Source organism: Cucumis melo, chromosome 5 (genome assembly GCF_025177605.1).
Source record: "Cucumis melo cultivar AY chromosome 5, USDA_Cmelo_AY_1.0, whole genome shotgun sequence".
Taxonomy (NCBI): domain Eukaryota; kingdom Viridiplantae; phylum Streptophyta; class Magnoliopsida; order Cucurbitales; family Cucurbitaceae; genus Cucumis; species Cucumis melo.
In genome coordinates this window covers 549,128-568,303 of record NC_066861.1, presented here as the reverse complement: position 1 = coordinate 568,303, position 19,176 = coordinate 549,128, and the positions used below count along the sequence as shown (strand labels likewise).

At 34.0% G+C, this 19,176-nt stretch overlaps 3 protein-coding genes across 4 annotated transcripts; 1 reads left to right on the top strand and 2 right to left on the bottom strand.

The window, feature by feature from the left end:
* The first annotated feature begins 8 nt into the window (after positions 1–8).
* Positions 9–4,558, top strand: LOC103491580 (uncharacterized). The gene is made up of 2 exons (XM_008451578.3): positions 9–2,557; positions 4,248–4,558. The coding sequence occupies exons 1-2, from the start codon at positions 2,072–2,074 to the stop codon at positions 4,290–4,292; spliced, it is 531 nt and encodes a 176-aa protein (XP_008449800.1). The 5' UTR covers positions 9–2,071; the 3' UTR covers positions 4,293–4,558.
* Positions 4,559–6,101: 1,543 nt separating this feature from the next.
* LOC103491581 (F-box/kelch-repeat protein At1g55270) lies at positions 6,102–9,539 on the bottom strand. The gene is made up of 2 exons (XM_008451579.3): positions 8,950–9,539; positions 6,102–7,763 (listed from the first exon to the last, which is right to left on the bottom strand). Exons 1-2 carry the CDS (start codon positions 9,010–9,012, stop codon positions 6,513–6,515), a joined length of 1,314 nt encoding a protein of 437 aa, XP_008449801.1. The 5' UTR covers positions 9,013–9,539; the 3' UTR covers positions 6,102–6,512.
* Positions 9,540–10,722: 1,183 nt separating this feature from the next.
* On the bottom strand, positions 10,723–17,130 carry LOC103491582 (DEAD-box ATP-dependent RNA helicase 37-like). Of its 2 annotated transcripts, XM_051085032.1 has the most exons (8): positions 16,871–17,130; positions 15,516–16,333; positions 15,317–15,400; positions 14,543–14,785; positions 14,066–14,233; positions 13,732–13,845; positions 11,332–11,847; positions 10,723–11,046 (listed from the first exon to the last, which is right to left on the bottom strand). In XM_051085032.1, the coding sequence occupies exons 2-7, from the start codon at positions 16,266–16,268 to the stop codon at positions 11,335–11,337; spliced, it is 1,875 nt and encodes a 624-aa protein (XP_050940989.1). In that variant the 5' UTR covers positions 16,269–16,333; positions 16,871–17,130; the 3' UTR covers positions 10,723–11,046; positions 11,332–11,334. The 2 variants fall into 2 exon arrangements, with proteins under 2 accessions (XP_050940989.1, XP_008449803.1); XM_008451581.3 differs by having other exon boundaries at positions 10,723–11,847; positions 16,837–16,962.
* Positions 17,131–19,176: the final 2,046 nt, after the last annotated feature.

Below are 19,176 nucleotides of genomic sequence, written 5' to 3'. Positions count from 1 at the left end.
ACTTCAATTTTATTGATTATATATTGCCTTTGTTATGAAATAATTGTTCTTTTTTTTTGTTAGAAAGTTTTGAGGACTCATTTAGAAAGTGATTGACACAACAAAAAAAAAAGTTGAAGTTGGTTGGTTGGCAGCTAATTTGATTTAATGTTGTAACTAAAATAAGTGATGATCCAATGCAGTTGTCAAAGCAAACTTAATTCAATCGCATTAACACATTCATATCTGTCAAATTCATTATTGTAATTAAAAAGTATAGTTATAATCCAACGTAGTTGTTTCTATTAATGTTTATTTTTGAACAAAACAAGACATATTTTAATCCTTAATAAACATTATAACAAATGATGCTAATGATTAATTGTGTATATGATCGATCTTTAAAACGTTTCTTCAATTAGTTTGTCTAAATTTAGTCCACATGCTTTTTGAAAAGAAATAAATTCGGTCCTCACAATGTTAGCTTATTACGCATTTTTCAAATAAATCAGTGTTATTTGTGGCATTTTTTATTGTGAATTTTGAAAATATATCTATTTTCTTTTTGAAATTTATTATTATTTTAATCAATTTTTGTTGAGAACAAAATTTAAAAAGTACAATTGAAAGTACAAAGATAAAAATTAAACAATTATAAAAATTAAACAATTAAAGACATAAAACTAAAAACTTAACAATTTTCAAGGTATGACAACCAAAACAACGATTTAACCTAATTTAAGTTACAATTCTAATCTCAATATATAATATACTTTCCTATAACGTGGACCATAATTAGCTAATCACATAGTTCCGTTTAAATGATGTGTTAATAACAAGACTTAGTTGTGACAGATGAGAATGAGTTCGATATTGCCGTTACTTTTACCCTTAGAGACTCGAGGTTCAATATCTCATTCTTCAAATCCATACCCTCTAGGAAAATGTTTAGTTGAATTAAATTTCAAATAATTATTCATAACTTTATTGGTAATATATTTATAAACTTAAAGCTAATTAACTTAGCACTAACAACTAGGTTTAGAAGCTATTGTTAGTTAATATAATTTACGAAAAATCTATTTTTATTTATTTGTTTACTTATTTTTGTATACTTGAGGAAATTTACATATTTTGTATTACATAACACATACTTTAATCTAACAAAAAAAAAATTGAATTACAATATTTATTAGAAAAAAAATTTTATCTTTTAATTTGAAAACTTTTTAGAATTTATATTATTTATAAGTTAATTTAAATATAACAATCACTCACCCGTATATATTTGTCATATACGTAACAAAATCGAAAGGTCAATTTATATTCCAGTTCTTGTTCTTCTACAATTTTTTTTTTATATTTTTTTTGAAATATTGGTCATTGTTCTACACTTATTATTATTCTTTCTTTTATAGCTTTGTTGGTGTCATATATTTCCTCTTCATATCTAAATCATTCTGTACCAAAAAAAATAGTTTAGATCTTGGTACATGCTTGTCAGTATAAAATCTAAATGATAGTGGTACAACAAAAATCGTTTAGATTTGGTTCTAGTGCTTGGTAGAGGATCTTGATTTGTTAGATAATATTTTCACTCTTTGTTATATTTTATTTGTTTGGTTAGTTATATTGTTTTAAAAAAAATGGGAAAAGAATATTTGTAAACAAAATTTAAGATTACACCAAATGTAAAACCTAAAACAGAATGTAGATAATGTAATCAAACTCATCTCCAGCTAAATTTTTGGGAAGATCCAACAAAAGATGATGATGATGATGATGATTATAAATGTTTGGGCAAAGAGATATTTATTTGGGTTCCAAACGGGAAACACGACCAATGAATTACAGCGGAGAAGGGGAAGGTGAGAAAGATAAGGCTGATTAGTCGATCAATAAACATTTGTCAAATCTTTCATCAACGACAAATCAATTAATGATCAACCTCACGATTTCCAAATCCAACCCTCCAAATTTCTCTCACCCATCACCGCCATTGCTCATCTTTCTCTTCCTTTCCCTCAATCTATCGCTTCACCAATTGAAAGTTTTCGTTTTTTGAGAAAGAACGATCAACCAATTACCATCCATGGCGGGATCTCATCTGGGTCTAATCTTTTTCACCTTCTTCGTCTTCTTGACCTCAATTCCTCCGCTTTCTGCAGCAGGGTCCGATGCCCCCACTGTCTATGATGTTCTCCCTAAATATGGCCTTCCCAGTGGCCTTTTACCTGACTCCGTCCTCGACTACACTCTCTCCTCCGATGGTCAATTTGTCGTTCATTTGGCCAAACCTTGTTACATCCATTTTGATTACTTGGTTTATTACCATAAAACCATTACTGGGAAGCTCGAATATGGCTCCATCACTGATCTCGACGGCATCGAGGTTCAGAAATTGTTTCTCTGGTTCGATGTGAAGGAAATCAGAGTCGATTTGCCGCCTTCTGATAATATCTACTTCCAAGTTGGATTTATCAACAAGAAGCTCGACATCGACCAATTTAAGACTATCCACTCATGCCAGGATAATGCTTTGGCCTCTTCTCTTGGCTCCTGGAAACGGATTCTTGAGGTATATTCTCACCCGCCCCTTCCTGCTTCTGATTTTTATTTGCATCTCTTTTTCTTTATCCGTCTTGTATTCTTTAGAATTTTATCTGGGTTTGTTATCTTTACTGATTATCATAAACTCATGGGTATCTGTTGTCTGTTGTTAATCGCTATGTTCTGTTCGTGCTTCGAATTTTATGATTTGATATTGCTATTCTATTGGACGATAATTTGTTCAAGAATTGTGATAGATTATGTGAAATTTTGAAGAAATCTTGTATTGAAAACATGATGGCATGTATGATCATGAACTCAATTGTAAGTAGAAAGCAGTTCAAGATAATTTAGACTTTGGCCGCTATTTTTTCATTAAATTTTTTCTGTAAAATTTATCTTTCACGCACTTGTGGAATATTTCTTTTTACGTGTTGATTTTTGGTGAGGGAATCATCCTTTGTCATGAAGTTATCGTCTTAGGCAGCCTTTGTCTTCAAGTTATCATTATGCAGGGAGAGTATTGAATTTTTAAAAGAAGTTTCAACTTAATCCCTACACGTGGTTTGTAAATCTAACCTTTAATGAAAAATTCATGAAGTGTCGTTCGAGTATAATTCAGTGGGTAAAGTACCGATTACTATCTCAAACATTCTTGGTTCGATTCTCACTTAGAAAATGGAAGTGTTTGTGAATGCACATAAGCTTTCGTGATATAGAATTTTTGTTTTCCTCTTTTAAGTAGGGCGAATTTATTTATTAACCAAAAGAGAATGAATATGAAAAAGGAGTTGGGATATCCCCCGAATGACCAAGGGAACCAAACAGTTTGGATTGTCTATCTCATTTGCATTTCTGTGCTAGAGAAAACTGAACCTCTGAACAACAATCAGGACGTTAAGGCTCCTCAGTCCTCATTTTCCTCGGTTCTCAAATGTTCCGAGATGGAAATTCAACTTTTTAAACATTTAATTAATGTTTTTTTATCTTCATATGAAGAAAGTGAAGACTGAGAACTGAAACTGTCCATCTGGGTTCTGTCGAGGTTGTTTCAATTAAGTCCTGGTGTCAGTGGTCATTCATTCAAACAACTTGATGTTCTATTCGTTCGTTTATAGTATTTGAATTTTTATTCATCTTCGTAGAGTTTGGATTATATTTAATAGTTATTGCCTTATTGGGCCTGCGGTTGTTTCATGTCACAGCCTCAGTGAACAGATGACCAGATTAAGCTATACTGCCTTCAACTTCTCACCTTTATTCTGTTGATTAATGTCTTAATACATCAATCAAAAGTTACTAAGAGTTGAAGCTGAGTCAATTTACCTTCTTGAGCACATATGTTACTGTTTTAAATTCTGCTAATGTAGTCCTCCAATGAACACAGTTATTCAGGCTGCTTGATATTCGAATATCCTAGCCTTAGCTGCTTGAATTTGGATATGTCATTGCTGTTGGCCTTTCTGTTTCACTTATTTCTTAGATTCTCAAACATGTTGCTGTTAATTTGTATTGGTCCTTGGCATTAGCTACTTATTCGAAGGAATGTTATGCAAGATGTGATCAATTGCAGTGTGATTTTAGATAACGCACCAACATGCTTCAATAGGTTCAAAATGCCCTCATTTGTTGAGTATAAGTTAAAAGAATACTACAGGTTGAATATGTTTTCGGAGAGTGCTTGTATCATGCTAACCCTTTTTTATTGGTGCTCACAGCTCCCGCCACCGATAGATGACATCCAGATGCTAATCACCGAGTAGCTCGTCTTCACATGTCCAAGTTCTTGAAGTTTTTCTTGCTGCATTATCGAAATGAGCAGAAGAAGAAATTTAGAAGTTTTTAGGTATATGGTCTCAGATTAGACATCAAAATGTCAAATGTCTATCTTGGAAGACCTGTGATATGAGTGTTGTTAATATTTCATGTGTCTTTCCGTTTGATCCTCAAAAAGAAATGCCTAAAACACTGGCATTTGAGGTTTCTTATAAACTCAATGCATATGAATGAAATGGTATATTAAATAGTATGAGTTTGTCTTCTTTATCGCCAAAGTAATTTTGAAATTCAACGATTCAAAATGAGGATAAATGAATTTTGAGCAGTTGAAATGTTCTACGATTCAAGGCAAGATAAAGATTCTCGTAACAAGGAAAAATAATTTTCAATTATCTTTACGTTTCTTAGATTCTCTCACTCTGTTGCCTTGAAGAAGCTGATGGGGTTTGGTTGTGTTATATGTTCTATCTTTTCTACCTTTTTGAAGAATGAAATCTCATTCAAAATTCAGTAGAATTAGCTTGGTGGGACTTTTATCGTTCGCACTTCAAATCATAAGACTAAAACATACTGATTGATTTCGAAAAAGAATCACTTTTGACATATTTAAAATCATTTTGAAGTACTAAAGTATAAATTAGAACAACTATAATCCTACTAGATTAGTAGTTTCCTTTCTAATAATAGATTGTTTTCTTTTTGTCCGCATGAATAAACTAACAGATCATTAGTGAACATAATTTTTTATCAAATCTCTATATTTTATATTTTCTTTGTTTTTGAATTTCGGAACACAACCAATTGGGTTGAACGTCGGACGAACTTAAGTTAGGCTCATTTTCATCATCTATGTATATTAACAAAAGTTAGAAATATGAGAATATAAAGTTAGAAACAAAATGAATAACCAAAAGTAAGTAAATTTCAATCTCAATGAGTTATCAGTTAGCAACAGGTTTAAGCTTAACAAATTTTAAATTACTATTTGAAGATAATAGGGGGGAAAGAGAGACCAGCCAATAGAGAGAAAAAGAGTCAACTTTGTTGTTATACCGAACGAATAATTAAGTATAATTAATTAGTAGCATGAGTTTCATGTTAAGCAGTAATACATACAACGATATAATAATAAGTTGATAATAAAAACAATAATTATAAATAAAAAAAAGGTTAAATAATTTGTCGAATCCCACGTGGGGAAGTCAAATATCCCATTCAAATGCACCAAACCATATTCATATGCTTTTCCATTCAGTAAGTTTACAATATAATAATCCAAATGAGATCAATGTTGGCGTTAGTTTTCAGCTTCACTTTATACTCTTGCTCATCTACTTGCTTATAAAAACACAAAACTCCATCATTGGCAACTCAGCCCCCACATTCAAACTCCACTGATATCATTTCTAATTCTTTCATAATATCAAATCCCATTACTGCAATGGAAAGCTGCAGAGACATTTTCATTCAAGTCCAAAGCAAGAACAAGAAGGAAAAAGATTCTCCAATAATGAAGCAAACGAAAGGGAAAGAAGACATAAATCAAAGAGCTGAAGCTTTTATCAGCAACTTTCGCAATCAGCTAAAGAGTCACTGAACCAATGATTCATCTCTATGGAAGAATTAGTTCTTTTAATAAGTTCTTGTAGTTCCTTTAATATTGATCAATTATATTATAGCACATGATAAATGTTTAATTTTTATTTTTGGGTCTTGACTGTGATTTCATTTAAACCATAATGCTATAAGATCTTCATCAAGTAAACCAGAAACCAATTTGTCAATGATTCCGATTAATCGTGAATAGTCATAAATCTTGTGTTGTTTATATTCTAATGAAATGTTTATATTCACAAGGCATCTCCAAGGATTACATAGTACTACTAGCATAAGATCCCCAACAAAATAAACAAACTAGCCTGAGATGGATTAAAAAGATTTACTTACAAGTATTTGCCTTCTGTTCAAGAATGTAATGAAATTATCTGGGAACTTCATTCCAAAAGCAAATTCTAGAACTAAGCCCTCCTCCTGTAATTAAATCAACAGCTTCACCATTAGGCAATCTGAAGGCAACTGAAGAGGTCAGAACTTGATTGAACCAAATCCATGTTCTCTCCTTTAGCTCTCCGAAATAATAGTTTCTCTCTGCCTTCCACTTTCACCGTGCCGTTGAAAAAAAAAATTGACCCGCCTTCGGCTTCTTATGCCTGGAGCACCTGACAATGGACAATGTGACTCTTCAACCCGTTTCTGCCAGCTATACTGGACAATAAATTTGTAACTAGAGTCCTCAAGTGACCTCTCCCAGCAATATTTTCCCATAGATGAGGATTGCTCTCAACCCTTTTATCGGGACTTGAAACGTCAACTAGGCTGATACTCATGTTGTTCCGGATAATGCAAAGCTTTCCATTAAGCGAAACTAGGGCAGCAGCCTCTAGAGCACGAGAGCTTCCAAAATGGAGCTTGCTGTCGATGAATCTGTTCCATGAATCTGTTGCACTATCATAAACCCTAAGCTTACATCCATCTTGGCAATCCAAGGCATAAAGTTGTCCGTTCAAAGAGATACTTGGGTTGCGCCAGCCAGCAACCATGCCATCACTTACCGTTGTCCAAGTATTAGTTTCGGGAGAATAGGCTTCGCTCATGACCTCTCTGCGAGTTCCAAGTCCTTTCAGGAACCACAACCCATCATGAACAACTCCAATGAATGGCACCATAGCTGAGCTCATATCTGAAATAAAGCTCCATCTGTTCTTGTTGGGATCATAAACTTCAGCTGAACGAAGTGTTCTCTGGATTCCCTCACATTCACCACCAGCAACATAAAGGCAGTTATTTATAACACAAGAGCCGAAACAGTGACGTTTCCGAAGCATATCAGGTGCTCTATGCCATTTGTTTGTACGAGCACTATAGAAAATCACCCGCCTCATTGATCCCTTTATTGGATCTTTCCCTCCAAATAAGTATAGGTGGCAACCACTGAGAACAGCACAGCCAAAACCAAGGGCCTCCGAGTATTCAACAGGAACAGGTGGAAGTGATTGCCAAAGCTGGTAGGTGGGATCAAAGGCATGCCACGAGATCCTTCGATCACGTTCTCTTTTGATGACATAGACCCACTCTTCTGCCATGCCAAGACTTTTCCTTAGAGAATAATAGAAGTTTCCCATCAGAAGTCGATACCATCTCTTGCAAACAAGGCGGAGTTTCCTGTGTTCCACTCGAGGGACTCGAATTAGACAAGCAATGGCAAGATCATCAGGAAGGCCAGGGAGAAGTGGAGGTTGGACTCGGGTCCTTTCTCTCCGCGAAGTTTTACTTCTATGTGCATTTGGATTAATATCAGGCTGGATACATATTTTTGAGCCTGGGACAAATTTTCTAGCTCCAACAACTGTTTTCAAGCCTGAATCTACTTTGCAATAGCATGACACAGAATCAACCTACAAAATATTATCAGTTAGATGCAAAAGAAATTATGTGACAACTTGCCAAAAAGGAAGAAAGAAGACAAAGGTAACCTCCAGTGAAAACTAGTGGATCATGTACATTCAACTCAGTCTTAAACTTTTGACACTATATTCGGATAAATGGTCTTATGTCTCCAAGTGTTCTAGAGAGAAAAATACTTCGTCAGGAGATTACACCCAAAGGTCTATCTTTGGTTCAATAGAAGTAAAGAGCACAGATCCTATGGTAGAGAACAATTGGAATTCTGTACCAACCACACCACGAGGAAGACCGAAACAAACTAATGAGTTAAAAGATTGAAGCGCATCCACAACATTTCCTTCAAGGTATGAATATGCACCTACTGGAAATAATATTGCATTTATCTTACAAAGTTCATCTTGCAGATTTTTTAATTAAATCTATTTACCAATAAATAGACCTCCTTATAATTCACATGAATCTCACACTCATACTCCACAATCCTTCACAAGTTCCTCACATGTTCAGATTCAAAAGAAGTAATAGGATGATAGGCATCAAAACTTTCCCTTACCCTTCAACACAAAGAAAGTGCCATCCGCATAAAAACTACTGTTTCTTCAATTGAATAGCAAATGAATAATACCAGAAAGAATTTGATCGAAAACAAATCCGAAATCCCCAAAACTAAGCATCTTTCCTCACATACTTAGAATCAATTCTCAGAGAATATTAAAAACGTGATCCAGCATTCAACAGAATACATAAAACTAAAGCTCAGAAGATAATTTAGAATATTCAACAGAATCCTATCGGAAGAAGACATCAAGTAAAAAGATGAGCTCGTAAAATGCAAATCTTCCTCAACTTGGTCGGAATCGAGGAACTTTACAGAAACCTACCGCAGGAAACCCCAATAATTGAATTCAGACGCGAGAATCATCCCGAGCACACTAAACCTTAAAATCCATCTCAAATTACAATGTTTCACCAGAAATTCACGAAGTGAGAACCGTAAACAAGAAATGCGGGGAGTTGGGAGTCAAGAAAAACCCAGAATAGCGCTCGTAAGCAAAAATACCCAGAATAAAACTGCATAATTTCCACGGATAACTTACTCGGCTACTCAAATGATAGCAATGGTGGTAATTAAACAAGAAAAATGACACAAACAGAGAATATTTCAATTCGACTAACCAGTGGAGCTTGAATTCGAATTCCCCTTTGAGCTCTTGAAGAGGGTTCAACCGATTCGTTCATTTCGGAAGCAAAGAACCATATAGTCAATTTCCAGCAACACCCTGAGTCTAAATCAAGGTTAAAGAAAGGGAAAACAGAGTCGGATCACGGGTTGGTTGAGCTCAAAACTTTCAACCCTTCAAAAATCTGATCTAACAGAGAAAACTGAACCCAATACGCTCAGCTTTTGACCCCAAAAGCCGCTTAAAATCAACCAAATATGAACAAGAAAGACCCACAAAAACGTGAGAGAAAGAGAAAACCCCGTGCTTTCAACCCGAAATGAATACAAGCCTATAGCTGGGAAGCAGTACTAATCTACGCCCAATTACCGATTTTTTCAACCGGATTTTAACCCATTTTCTTTGAATAAGGCTGTCCTAATTAAGATCCTGAAGTTCCAATTTTTAATCAAAGTTTTTTCAAGTCTGACAAAAGGACAAGAAACTTCTAATGACAAGGGTCCTCTTTGTTGTTACCATTAATGGGTCAAAACCCAATTTTTAGGGGAAAGAAGAGAAAGACAAGTCAATGTCATTCAATTCAATCCTCTCTTTCTTCATTATTTTTTCTCCAGCTTTTCTCTTTTCCTTTATAATATAAACTAATATATTCGATACCCAAATACACACAAACATGGATTCACTCATCACATTTCCCATTTCACAAACCATTTTTTCAAAGAAAAATTTTATATTTTTCTATAAAGAAAGTGGCTTTAAAGCATTAAACGCAAGACAATAATAATAGCCTTATTAACAAATATCATCACTATAATGATTGAGTTTTGTGCATTTGCTGATGCTATGATGTGGGTTTGTATACGATTCTAGTCTCAATAGAGCATCTTTTCTTTTTCTCTCTTAGCTTTATGGAATATTTCTTCAAAATCGATGTAGAGAGAAAGAGAAGAAAAAAAGTCTTCACAAGTTGACGAAAGTAGTTTTTATTGCTATTTGTTTGCTTGTTTGAAAGTTTCTAAAGTTTGTGAAAAATATTTTACTTGACATTAAAAGTATCCTCTTTTTTAAACATGACGGACACTATTTATGTAAAAGATATCAATGCTTCTAAACCAAATTCATTAAATGAGGGACCACTGGTCCCTTAGTTTGTTTTGATGTCTAATTAAATATGATATTTTCCAAAACCATAAGATCATCTGCTCGTGCTAATCACATATCAAATGCCCAATTTTGCATCGCTATCGGTTGAAATGGTGAACTCGATCGATTAGCTCAAAATCTATAAAATGTACTAGTTTTCACACGTACAATGATAGATTTAGAATGACAAGGACACAGATGAAGAGAAATCAACAATAAGACACATTCTGTTAAAAAAGAGAGAAATTGAAATGTTAGATAGAATCAAAGTACACAATACAAAGAGAATGGAAATGAACACGATCCTATGACCAATATATGTTACGTAGACGTGTAAAATTTGTGATTTTCCATTTAGTATATTTTTATAACTGCCCAACTGCCATTTCGACCAAAACAAAGGAACAGATTGCTCTTTCTTGACTTTCAAGTTTCACTTTTCTCAAAGATTTCAAGGTTAGGTAACTTGCATTATGGTACATCCATGAGCATCATTACTTGTTCAAATAGTAAAATAAACCCATAAGACAAACCTGTCTGACCAGCAGTGGGTAATCTAATGTTGTAGAGAGGAAATTTACTCAATATGAATTGGATTGAACTAAAGAGACAAAACTGGGAAACATAAAAGCTAAAATGAGTAAAATGTGTACATTCTTTGCTGTAATGTGATGGAAAATTTAACCCAACAAAACCTGGTTTCTACGTTCTGAACTCATAATGCCCTAACAAAAGGTTTCAAATTTATTTGGGGTCAACAACAAAATATTACAATAACTATGAAATTCTTCAGGATGGGGAAGAAGAAGATGGCCCAAGAAGCTCGAGGAATAGCCTAGCAAGCAAACTGGGTTTTAAAGGAACTTGACCTAATTGATGGAAAACACAAAAGCGGCCGAACAGTAAAGCCCTGAGATCTCTTCAACCACCAATTCACCATATTTCCGACCTGATATGAGACGAGCAAAAAGAACAAAGTGATCCTACTTTGTTAGTACCATTTTAACCAACACCTAAAGAAACACTGCACACAACTCTACATTCCTAATGGGCCCCAAAATGGACAACGTTTTCTCCTTTCCCCCATAATGACAATAAGTTTTGACAATAATCACTTTTTTAACACCAATAGTCGAAGAGAAAAAGAAAAAAAAAAAAAAAACAATACTCTATTCAGGCAGAATTGGGTTCCTCTACCCATCACCTAAACACTGTAAATAATTTAAAAACGTACACGTTAGTCCCATGCACTAGTCACCCCTGAACCACTGAATCCTCCTCCACCTCCTCCTCCATATCCACCAGAACCACCACCATAACCACCCCCACTGTTGTTGTTGCCTCCACCATAATAATCGGAACCACCCCTGTTGAAAGAGCTTTCTCTTCTATAGTCACGGCTACCAAATCGGCCTCCCCCAGAACGACGGTTTCTTCCTCCACTGTATGCAGACCTGGCACCAAATCGTATTAGCCAATCAGGAACTTCCTGATTTGATTCTGTCATCAGATCAGCCAAGGATCTTGCCAAGGACATATTGTTCTCGTTAAAAAAGGCAGTTGCTAAACCAGTTTTCCCAGCTCTCCCCGTTCGTCCAATTCTATGAACATAATCATCGATGTCATTAGGGAGATCGAAGTTCACCACATGTGCAACATGAGGAATGTCAAGCCCTCGAGCAGCTACATCAGTTGCCACTAAAATCGGTGTGTTCCCACTTCGAAACGACCTCAATGCTTGTTCTCTTTCCTGCAAGCACATATAAATACATAAAACAGAACCACCAATGAATTATTTACAACCCAAATCAAAAAACATGTTACAATACATGGTCAAAACACAACTGATCTCAAATTCATGCATGAGAATAGAACAATCATTAACGGTAACAATAGCCAAAACCATCAAATTATTTCTTCGCCAGTTGAAGACACCTTACTTGATACGTGGAAACAAGAAGTAACAATGACATCTAAAATTTGTAGATAGGATAACGAAAGAACTCAGATGACAAGATGAAAATAAGTTCTCACCATCTAAAACTCAAAAACCAACTTAGGTTCTGAATAATGAAATTATCAAAGAGGAAGTAGGTGGAAGTTAACAACAGCACAAGTACACATAAATATAACATGAGAAATCAATCGACAGAATCATCTGTACCTGCAGAATAATAGTGTAACCTACTTCTTAAAGAACTTCAATTATTTGGTAGGCCAAACTATTTTCCTATTTACACAAGATAACATAGAAATTTCAACTGAAAAAGAATTAGAGCCAAAATTACATATTTAGACTGAATTAAACTATTGTTTAATCACGGGAACTTTAATTAATGAGGGAGATCTGTGAACATAGTAAGGATAAATATAAAACAACACACCTAGAGACTTCATATTTCCAACAAAAAACATTGAAAGCATTTTTCCTTTTAGACAGAAATGATGTAAATCCTTTGATGTGAGAAAACGTACTTTTTATGGTCAGAGATGAGACAAAATATACAAAAGAATGGAGGTATCCATCCCAAAGATAGAGTAAGTAGCAAAAGTCATCCACCTGGCACAAAAAGCTTTACACTACTGAGATGTTAGGGGTTCTCCCTCGAGAAAAACATCTCTCTCATGAGGGCATAACTCATCCACCAGTTGCAATAACCCACCTTGTTCATTGAAATATTGTTTAATTTTTTTAATTCGAAAGTGTCCAAACTTGCTTAGACACATCTCAACCTATCCCTCATGACATCCTACCTAACCCACAATATTTGAGCACCAAAATAAGGTGTATAACATTAAATATTAGGTACTCAGTCACTATTTTTTTCTTGATATACGTGAGGGGTATAGGTCAGCCTACACACCACCTCAATTAACCAATCTCACAAGACAACCCATCTAACCCTACAACATTTAAGTGTCAACGAAACTTGTAGAAGATTAAATAGCTAAGTAGTGATCATCACGGATTGAACCGATGACCTTTTTAGTTATTGAGACCGTCTCCTTTTTTACAACTAAGCCAACCCATGATGGTTTACTGGGCCACTATATGATTGAAATCCTTCCCTCTCAAGTCCTTTATAAAACTCATGAGACTTATTGACCACCAGCCCACGCAGTTCAAAACATTGTTCCCTTAATGGGAAGAATTCTATATTTCTTAACCAACATAGACCATGCAAACGCACATATACTTTCAAATGAAGAATTAAAATAGAAGCTGTAGCCAATGTAGGTAGTAGTGAAGTTTGGAATGCTAGAAGATACCCTTGAAAGTCCAAGTTCAAGTTGCTAGGATGAAAACTCAACAATGCAGAAACAAAAATTAGTAAGCTATAGCAGTAATAACCTAAAAGAAAAAACTTGAGTAATTTTCCCAAGTTCAAATTAAACCATAAAAAGACCCAAGAATTCCTCTGTTAAGAGCTACTTCTTCCTCCTTCCTCCTTTTTATTTCCTTTTTCTGTTCCTTTCATTTATTTTTGGGGTTTATAGCTCTACCACTGACCTATAGACCCACCTTAAAAATAAGGGATCCTTTTAAAGATAAGGGGAGAAAACCATGTATTGATGGAGCAGAGCATTCACAATTTCTCGATGAATTAAATATGCCAAAAACTGACGTACTAACCTGTTGTGTTCTATCACCATGAATGGTAGTGGCAGGAAAACCATTGAGGCATAACCAATGTTCAAGAGCATCAGCTCCCTTCTTTGTCTCCACAAAAACCAGAGTAAGAGATTGCTGTCAATACAGAAATTATATAAGAATCTTCTTTCCTTAGCAATTTGGGAAAAAGATAAATGATCAATGCCTAAGATTTAATATCCTTTCCTAGAAATATGAGGTCAAGGGATGCACAAGTCAATTAGAGATCAATTAATAAAATAAGTGATTATTAATTAAAAACAAAAACTAGATCGACCCAAATCCTCGCAATGATGTAAAAATATGGAACATATACCTTTCCCTGCACACCATTTGCCCTCTGTGCGTGAAGAAGGTCCAATAAATGACTTCTCTTGTCAGGTTCATGAACATACTCAACTCTTTGAGCAATTAGATCAGTGCTCGAACCCACTCTTCCAACAGCCAGAAATATATACTTGTCTAGAAAATCAGAGGCAAGTCTCTGCAAGAAAAAAGTCGACTCCATATAAAGTAAAACAAAAATAATAATAATAATAATAATAATAATAATAAATTATCTTTGTGTTGATCTACATCTTTTATGAGGATAAACAATTAAGACATAATAAAACTCACTATGAAATGCCAAGATGTGCTATGAGCACTAGAAAAAAAAAGTTTGACGTTCGAAAAACTGCACTTACTTTTATTGAAAGGACAAAAACAGCACTTGGTTTATGAGAAGGAAAAGCAATACCATTAAAATATAATGCAGCAAGACACAAATTTTTTTCACTTACAAAAAGAGTACCTGAATCTCCCTTGGAAAAGTTGCACTGAACAGCATAGTCTGCCTTACACCAGGTGGAGGCATGTCCATTTGTTCTACTATTTTCCTGATTTGGGGCTCAAATCCCATATCTAACATGCGGTCTGCTTCATCAAGGGCCAAGTATCTTATCATCTGCAGTGAAACTTTAGCCCTTTCAAGCAAATCTACTAATCTTCCTGGAGTCGCAACAAGAATATCAACACCTCTTTCTAGATCACGTAGCTGATTCAAAAAACAAAAAAACCAAATGTCAATAGTGCTAACCAAGCAAAAAATTATAAACTAACAAATTCATAGACACGAGTAGATCATGACATCACAACCTAGGATAACAGAAAGAGGAGGTATCACATCACATCAACAGACAGCACATGGCAAGAAAATAGTGTCTGTACAGAAGGAAAATCTAACCAATGTCATGTTGAAAAAAAATTTCATCAATTACCATTCCACATTATAAATGTACACTCGTGAACATTTATGTTTTGACTCAAATCAATCTAAAGTAATTATAATCAATCCTTCTCTCATGCTAAAGTAGTGTTTACTGGATGAGAACATGATGAGATGATTTACTGTCACAAGTATATGTACTCCCTTACCCTTCACAATATACTGCTATACAAATATGCAAGACAAAGACAACCTCAGCAACTACATGAGCAGTACTTCGACACAAAGTCACACATTGAGAGCTGAAATACTTTAAATAGACAGAAAATGATTAAGAAATGGGGTAAAGGAACACAAAACCTGTAGGTTGATTGGTGCACCTCCATAAGCAACCACCACTCTGACCCCGGTTTGATAAGAGAATTTCCTTGCTTCTTCATGTATCTAAAAACACAATAATTCAGCCGTATAACAAAATTGTAACAAAGAGTTGATGACTTTCTGCATAATCAAAAGAAAATGAAATAAGAGTTCTCTTAAACAAAAAAAAAAAACTCACTTGCATTGAAAGCTCCCTAGTTGGAGAGAGAATGAGAGCAAGTGGGTAAACTGTGCGTGCACCTCGAGCTGGTCTCGGCATACTCTGGCCCTTCATTATGCCACTGATAATGGGGAAACAAAAAGCAGCAGTCTTTCCAGATCCAGTCTGAGCACAAGCCATTAAGTCTCTCCCTGCAAGAGAGATAGGAATAGCATGCCGCTGGACAGGTGTTGGTTTTACATACTTGCACCGTCGAATGTTTTGATTAAGTGCATCACCCAAATCAATTTCAGCAAACGTATTCACCGGAGGGGGTACATTTTCGCCACTTGTTTCCACAGGAATATCTTCATAAGCATCAAAATTAATACCGGTATTTTCTTGCTCTCCAAATGCTTCCTCTGTATCCTCCTCATCTCCAAATGGATTCACTTCCCGATCCCCCCTCCCACGATCCCATCCACCTCCTCTACTTCCCCCCCATCCTCCTCCACGACTACCACCACTATAACCGGATCGATTATTATAATCGTTCCGGGGACCACCACCCCAGCGAGACCCTGCATGTCCAGAACGATCATTACCCACAGCAGGCCCACTATTTGCTGCAGCAGGCAGATCGGATGGGGCTGTGCGATTCCGCAGATGTGGGGGTACATAAGCCGATCGGCCAGGTGCTGTAGTAGTTCCAGCACTACAATTGTTAGCAGAACCAGCAGCTACATTCTCAGCAGCCGAGCTTGCAGCCAAATCTGCCCACGAAGTTCGCATAGTTGAGACCCTTTCACGAGTTCAAAAAAAAATGTTCGCCAATCCACTCCAAATTACAACAAATTCTGCACATTATTTATCAATGAACAAATTAACCCTCCACATCAGAAAAATAAACAGTTCAAACATGCATAAATACACTCGATAACAAAAGCATATCCCGATGCAAAGCTAAATCAACCCCATCACAAACTTAATACCCAAACATAGAAATAAATGCGTCCTTCGATTAACCAAAAGAAAACCCAAAAAGAAAAAAAAAAAAAAAAAAAAAAACAAGCATCAGACTCACAACTTCATTTTTTAAAATATATATATAATATATTAATCGGTCTCAAATCCCATATTCTTTTCAGCAAAAGAAATACAACCCACGAAAGTAACAGAGAAAGATAACCTTGATCTGCAGCTACATCAACTAAAGAAAAGCTAAAGAATAAAACCCCAAGATGAAAGGAAAAAAAACAAAAAAACAAAAAAACAAAATCATCGAGAAATAAGAAAGAGTTTGAAATCATAACAATGCACGCAAGGACAAAGATACGGAGACGAAGAAGAAGGGAAGAACCTGAAGAAGAGGAAAAACAAAAAGACGCGGATACCTGAAAAGTCGCAAAAATAGTGGAAGATCCAGGAACCCTAATTTTCGTCGTAGTAGACAACAGGGAGAGATAAAAAAGCGCCTTGCTTCGAGAGAACGAAAACAAAAATATCTTCCCTTTGCTACATAAATATATAATAAATATTTATATATATATATATAATATAATATATAATTAATTATATAATTTCGCCTTTATTTTTCTTCGTTCTTCTTTTCCCTCCCTCCCTCCCTTGTTTTTTCTTTTCTTTTATTTGTTTTTTTTTTCTTTTTTTTTTAACTCTGGTTGGGTTTGGGTAAAAGAGTTTCAAATTAATTTCTCCCTAATTTCTTTATGTTTCCAAATTATATATATTGAAAAAACTAAATTACTACGTCCCTACGTATGTTTAATGGGATTAGCGGCCCTAATCCTCTCTCTTTCTTATCCTTCCGATTTTTATTCTTTCTTCTCTAATTCTTCTACCCATATGCTCACTCACTCCCTTTTTCACTGTGCACTAAATTCTACTCACCAAACTTCATTTTTTACCCTCCGTATGTATATATTTTTTTTTGTTTGTATGGGATATGAATTATTCTTAATCTGTATTTCCACAATATACAAAAATGAAATTTTATTTTGTTATCTTTTGTAAACCAGATTTAGATTACGTTTACATTGTTTATGAAAAAAAGTGTTTCAACGATATATTTTTTTAAAAATATTTTATTTTTATAAAATATATTAAAAATATTTTATATGACAAAAAATGTTTTCCAATAAAACGTTTAAAAGGAAATATATTCTATAAATTATGTTTTTAAATATATTCGTGTTTGGTTAGATCTATTATAAGGGTTTATCTACGTAATTTTGTTTAAAAACTCGATTTTTCAAAATTTGATTAAAAGTTTGGTTATTGAATATTTTGTTTTGTTTAAATTTAATTATTACATTTTGAAAAGTTATCAAACACCTCGAACTTTTTTTAAATAGTAATCCAAACACACTCTTATTATTTACATTGATTTTTCTTTAATTAATGTATAATTGAATTATATGTTCGAGTAATATAACCCAACAAAATCGTTAATATATCCATTAGAAAATAATTGTTTGCAAGTGAAGATCAATCGATATGCTTATTTTTTAATACACATTGATATTTATGATAGTATTGGTATTAGTGATAACAAAGAAACGTAGAGTGTAACTTGAGAATATGGAAATAATTGTTTTATAAAAAAAATTATTTTTTAATATAAATTTGGTTCGGATAATTTACATATGTACAAGTTGAGCTAAACTCTTTTTTTTTATAATTTTTTAGCATACAAATACTCTTAATTAATTAATAGTCTAAAATAATTTTAAGCTGTAACTAAGGATGATGGACCAAGATGGCCAAACTTAGTATTTGTAAGGTTGATTTCTCTTTATTCCTTTAGTTTAGCTTTTGAAATGGAAAGACATATTTAAATACACAAATTTATAGATCATAGCATATCTTAAAAGAAAAAACAAATTCCAAGAAGCATTATTTAATTAGTCACATTGACAATTCTAAGTAGATTATTTCTATATTTCATTTATGTTTAAATTGATATAGTATTACAAATTTTCATTTTTTTTACGTTATGTGTTGAAAGTAGACATAAGTTCATTGTGTCATACTTTAAAATTAGTTTCATCCGGATGAGCAACATAAAAAAAACTTAAACAAACTTCAACATAGCTTAAATCACCCTATAATGTTATAATATTGTCCATACCACAGTTTTACTTTTGTTTTCAACCCATAAAGCCACGTGTTGTCGGAGATGGTATTTTTTTTTATGATATGTATATATTCTTTTTTGTTAAAAAATCAAATTATTTTTAAGAAATAGTATGCTTTTTTATATATGTAAGTGTCCAGACCAGTTTACGGGCATTTAAAAAATTAAACCTCTGTTTAGTTATAGGTGCCAACCTAAAATACATAGGATTCAATTGTTTTGGTTTTTAAAACGTTTTTAAAAATCATGTTTTTGTTAGGATCATTTGAACCAATTGAATTCAATTGGAAACATAATTATGATCTAAATATGTTATATTGGCCTAATGAGTTGAAGAGTTTACTTACTCAAAGTTTGTGAGTCACCCAATTAAAGAAATATCAATTGTAGCTGATTCTTATATTGTAAGGTTCAAAAAATCACAACTTCTCTCCTTGTTGCAAATACCTACAAATTGGACAAGTCTTATATATTTGTGAAATTTGAGAAAACTACACATTGTGTGTCACAAGTAGAATCGATATTAACAATTGATTCTTCGTAATT

Coding starts and splice junctions, on each gene's coding strand:
- LOC103491580 (XM_008451578.3), top strand. CDS start 2,072: ATGGCGGGATCTCATCTGGGTCTAATCTTTTTCACCTTCTTCGTCTTC. Junction 2,558..4,247: donor CCTGGAAACGGATTCTTGAG/GTATATTCTCAC, acceptor TGGTGCTCACAG/CTCCCGCCACCGATAGATGA.
- LOC103491581 (XM_008451579.3), bottom strand. CDS start 9,012: ATGAACGAATCGGTTGAACCCTCTTCAAGAGCTCAAAGGGGAATTCGA. Junction 7,764..8,949: donor TTCGAATTCAAGCTCCACTG/GTTAGTCGAATT, acceptor AATATTTTGTAG/GTTGATTCTGTGTCATGCTA.
- LOC103491582 (XM_051085032.1), bottom strand. CDS start 16,268: ATGCGAACTTCGTGGGCAGATTTGGCTGCAAGCTCGGCTGCTGAGAAT. Junction 14,234..14,542: donor CTTTTCCAAGGGAGATTCAG/GTACTCTTTTTG, acceptor TTTTTCTTGCAG/AGACTTGCCTCTGATTTTCT. Junction 11,848..13,731: donor ATGGTGATAGAACACAACAG/GTTAGTACGTCA, acceptor ATGTGCTTGCAG/GAAAGAGAACAAGCATTGAG.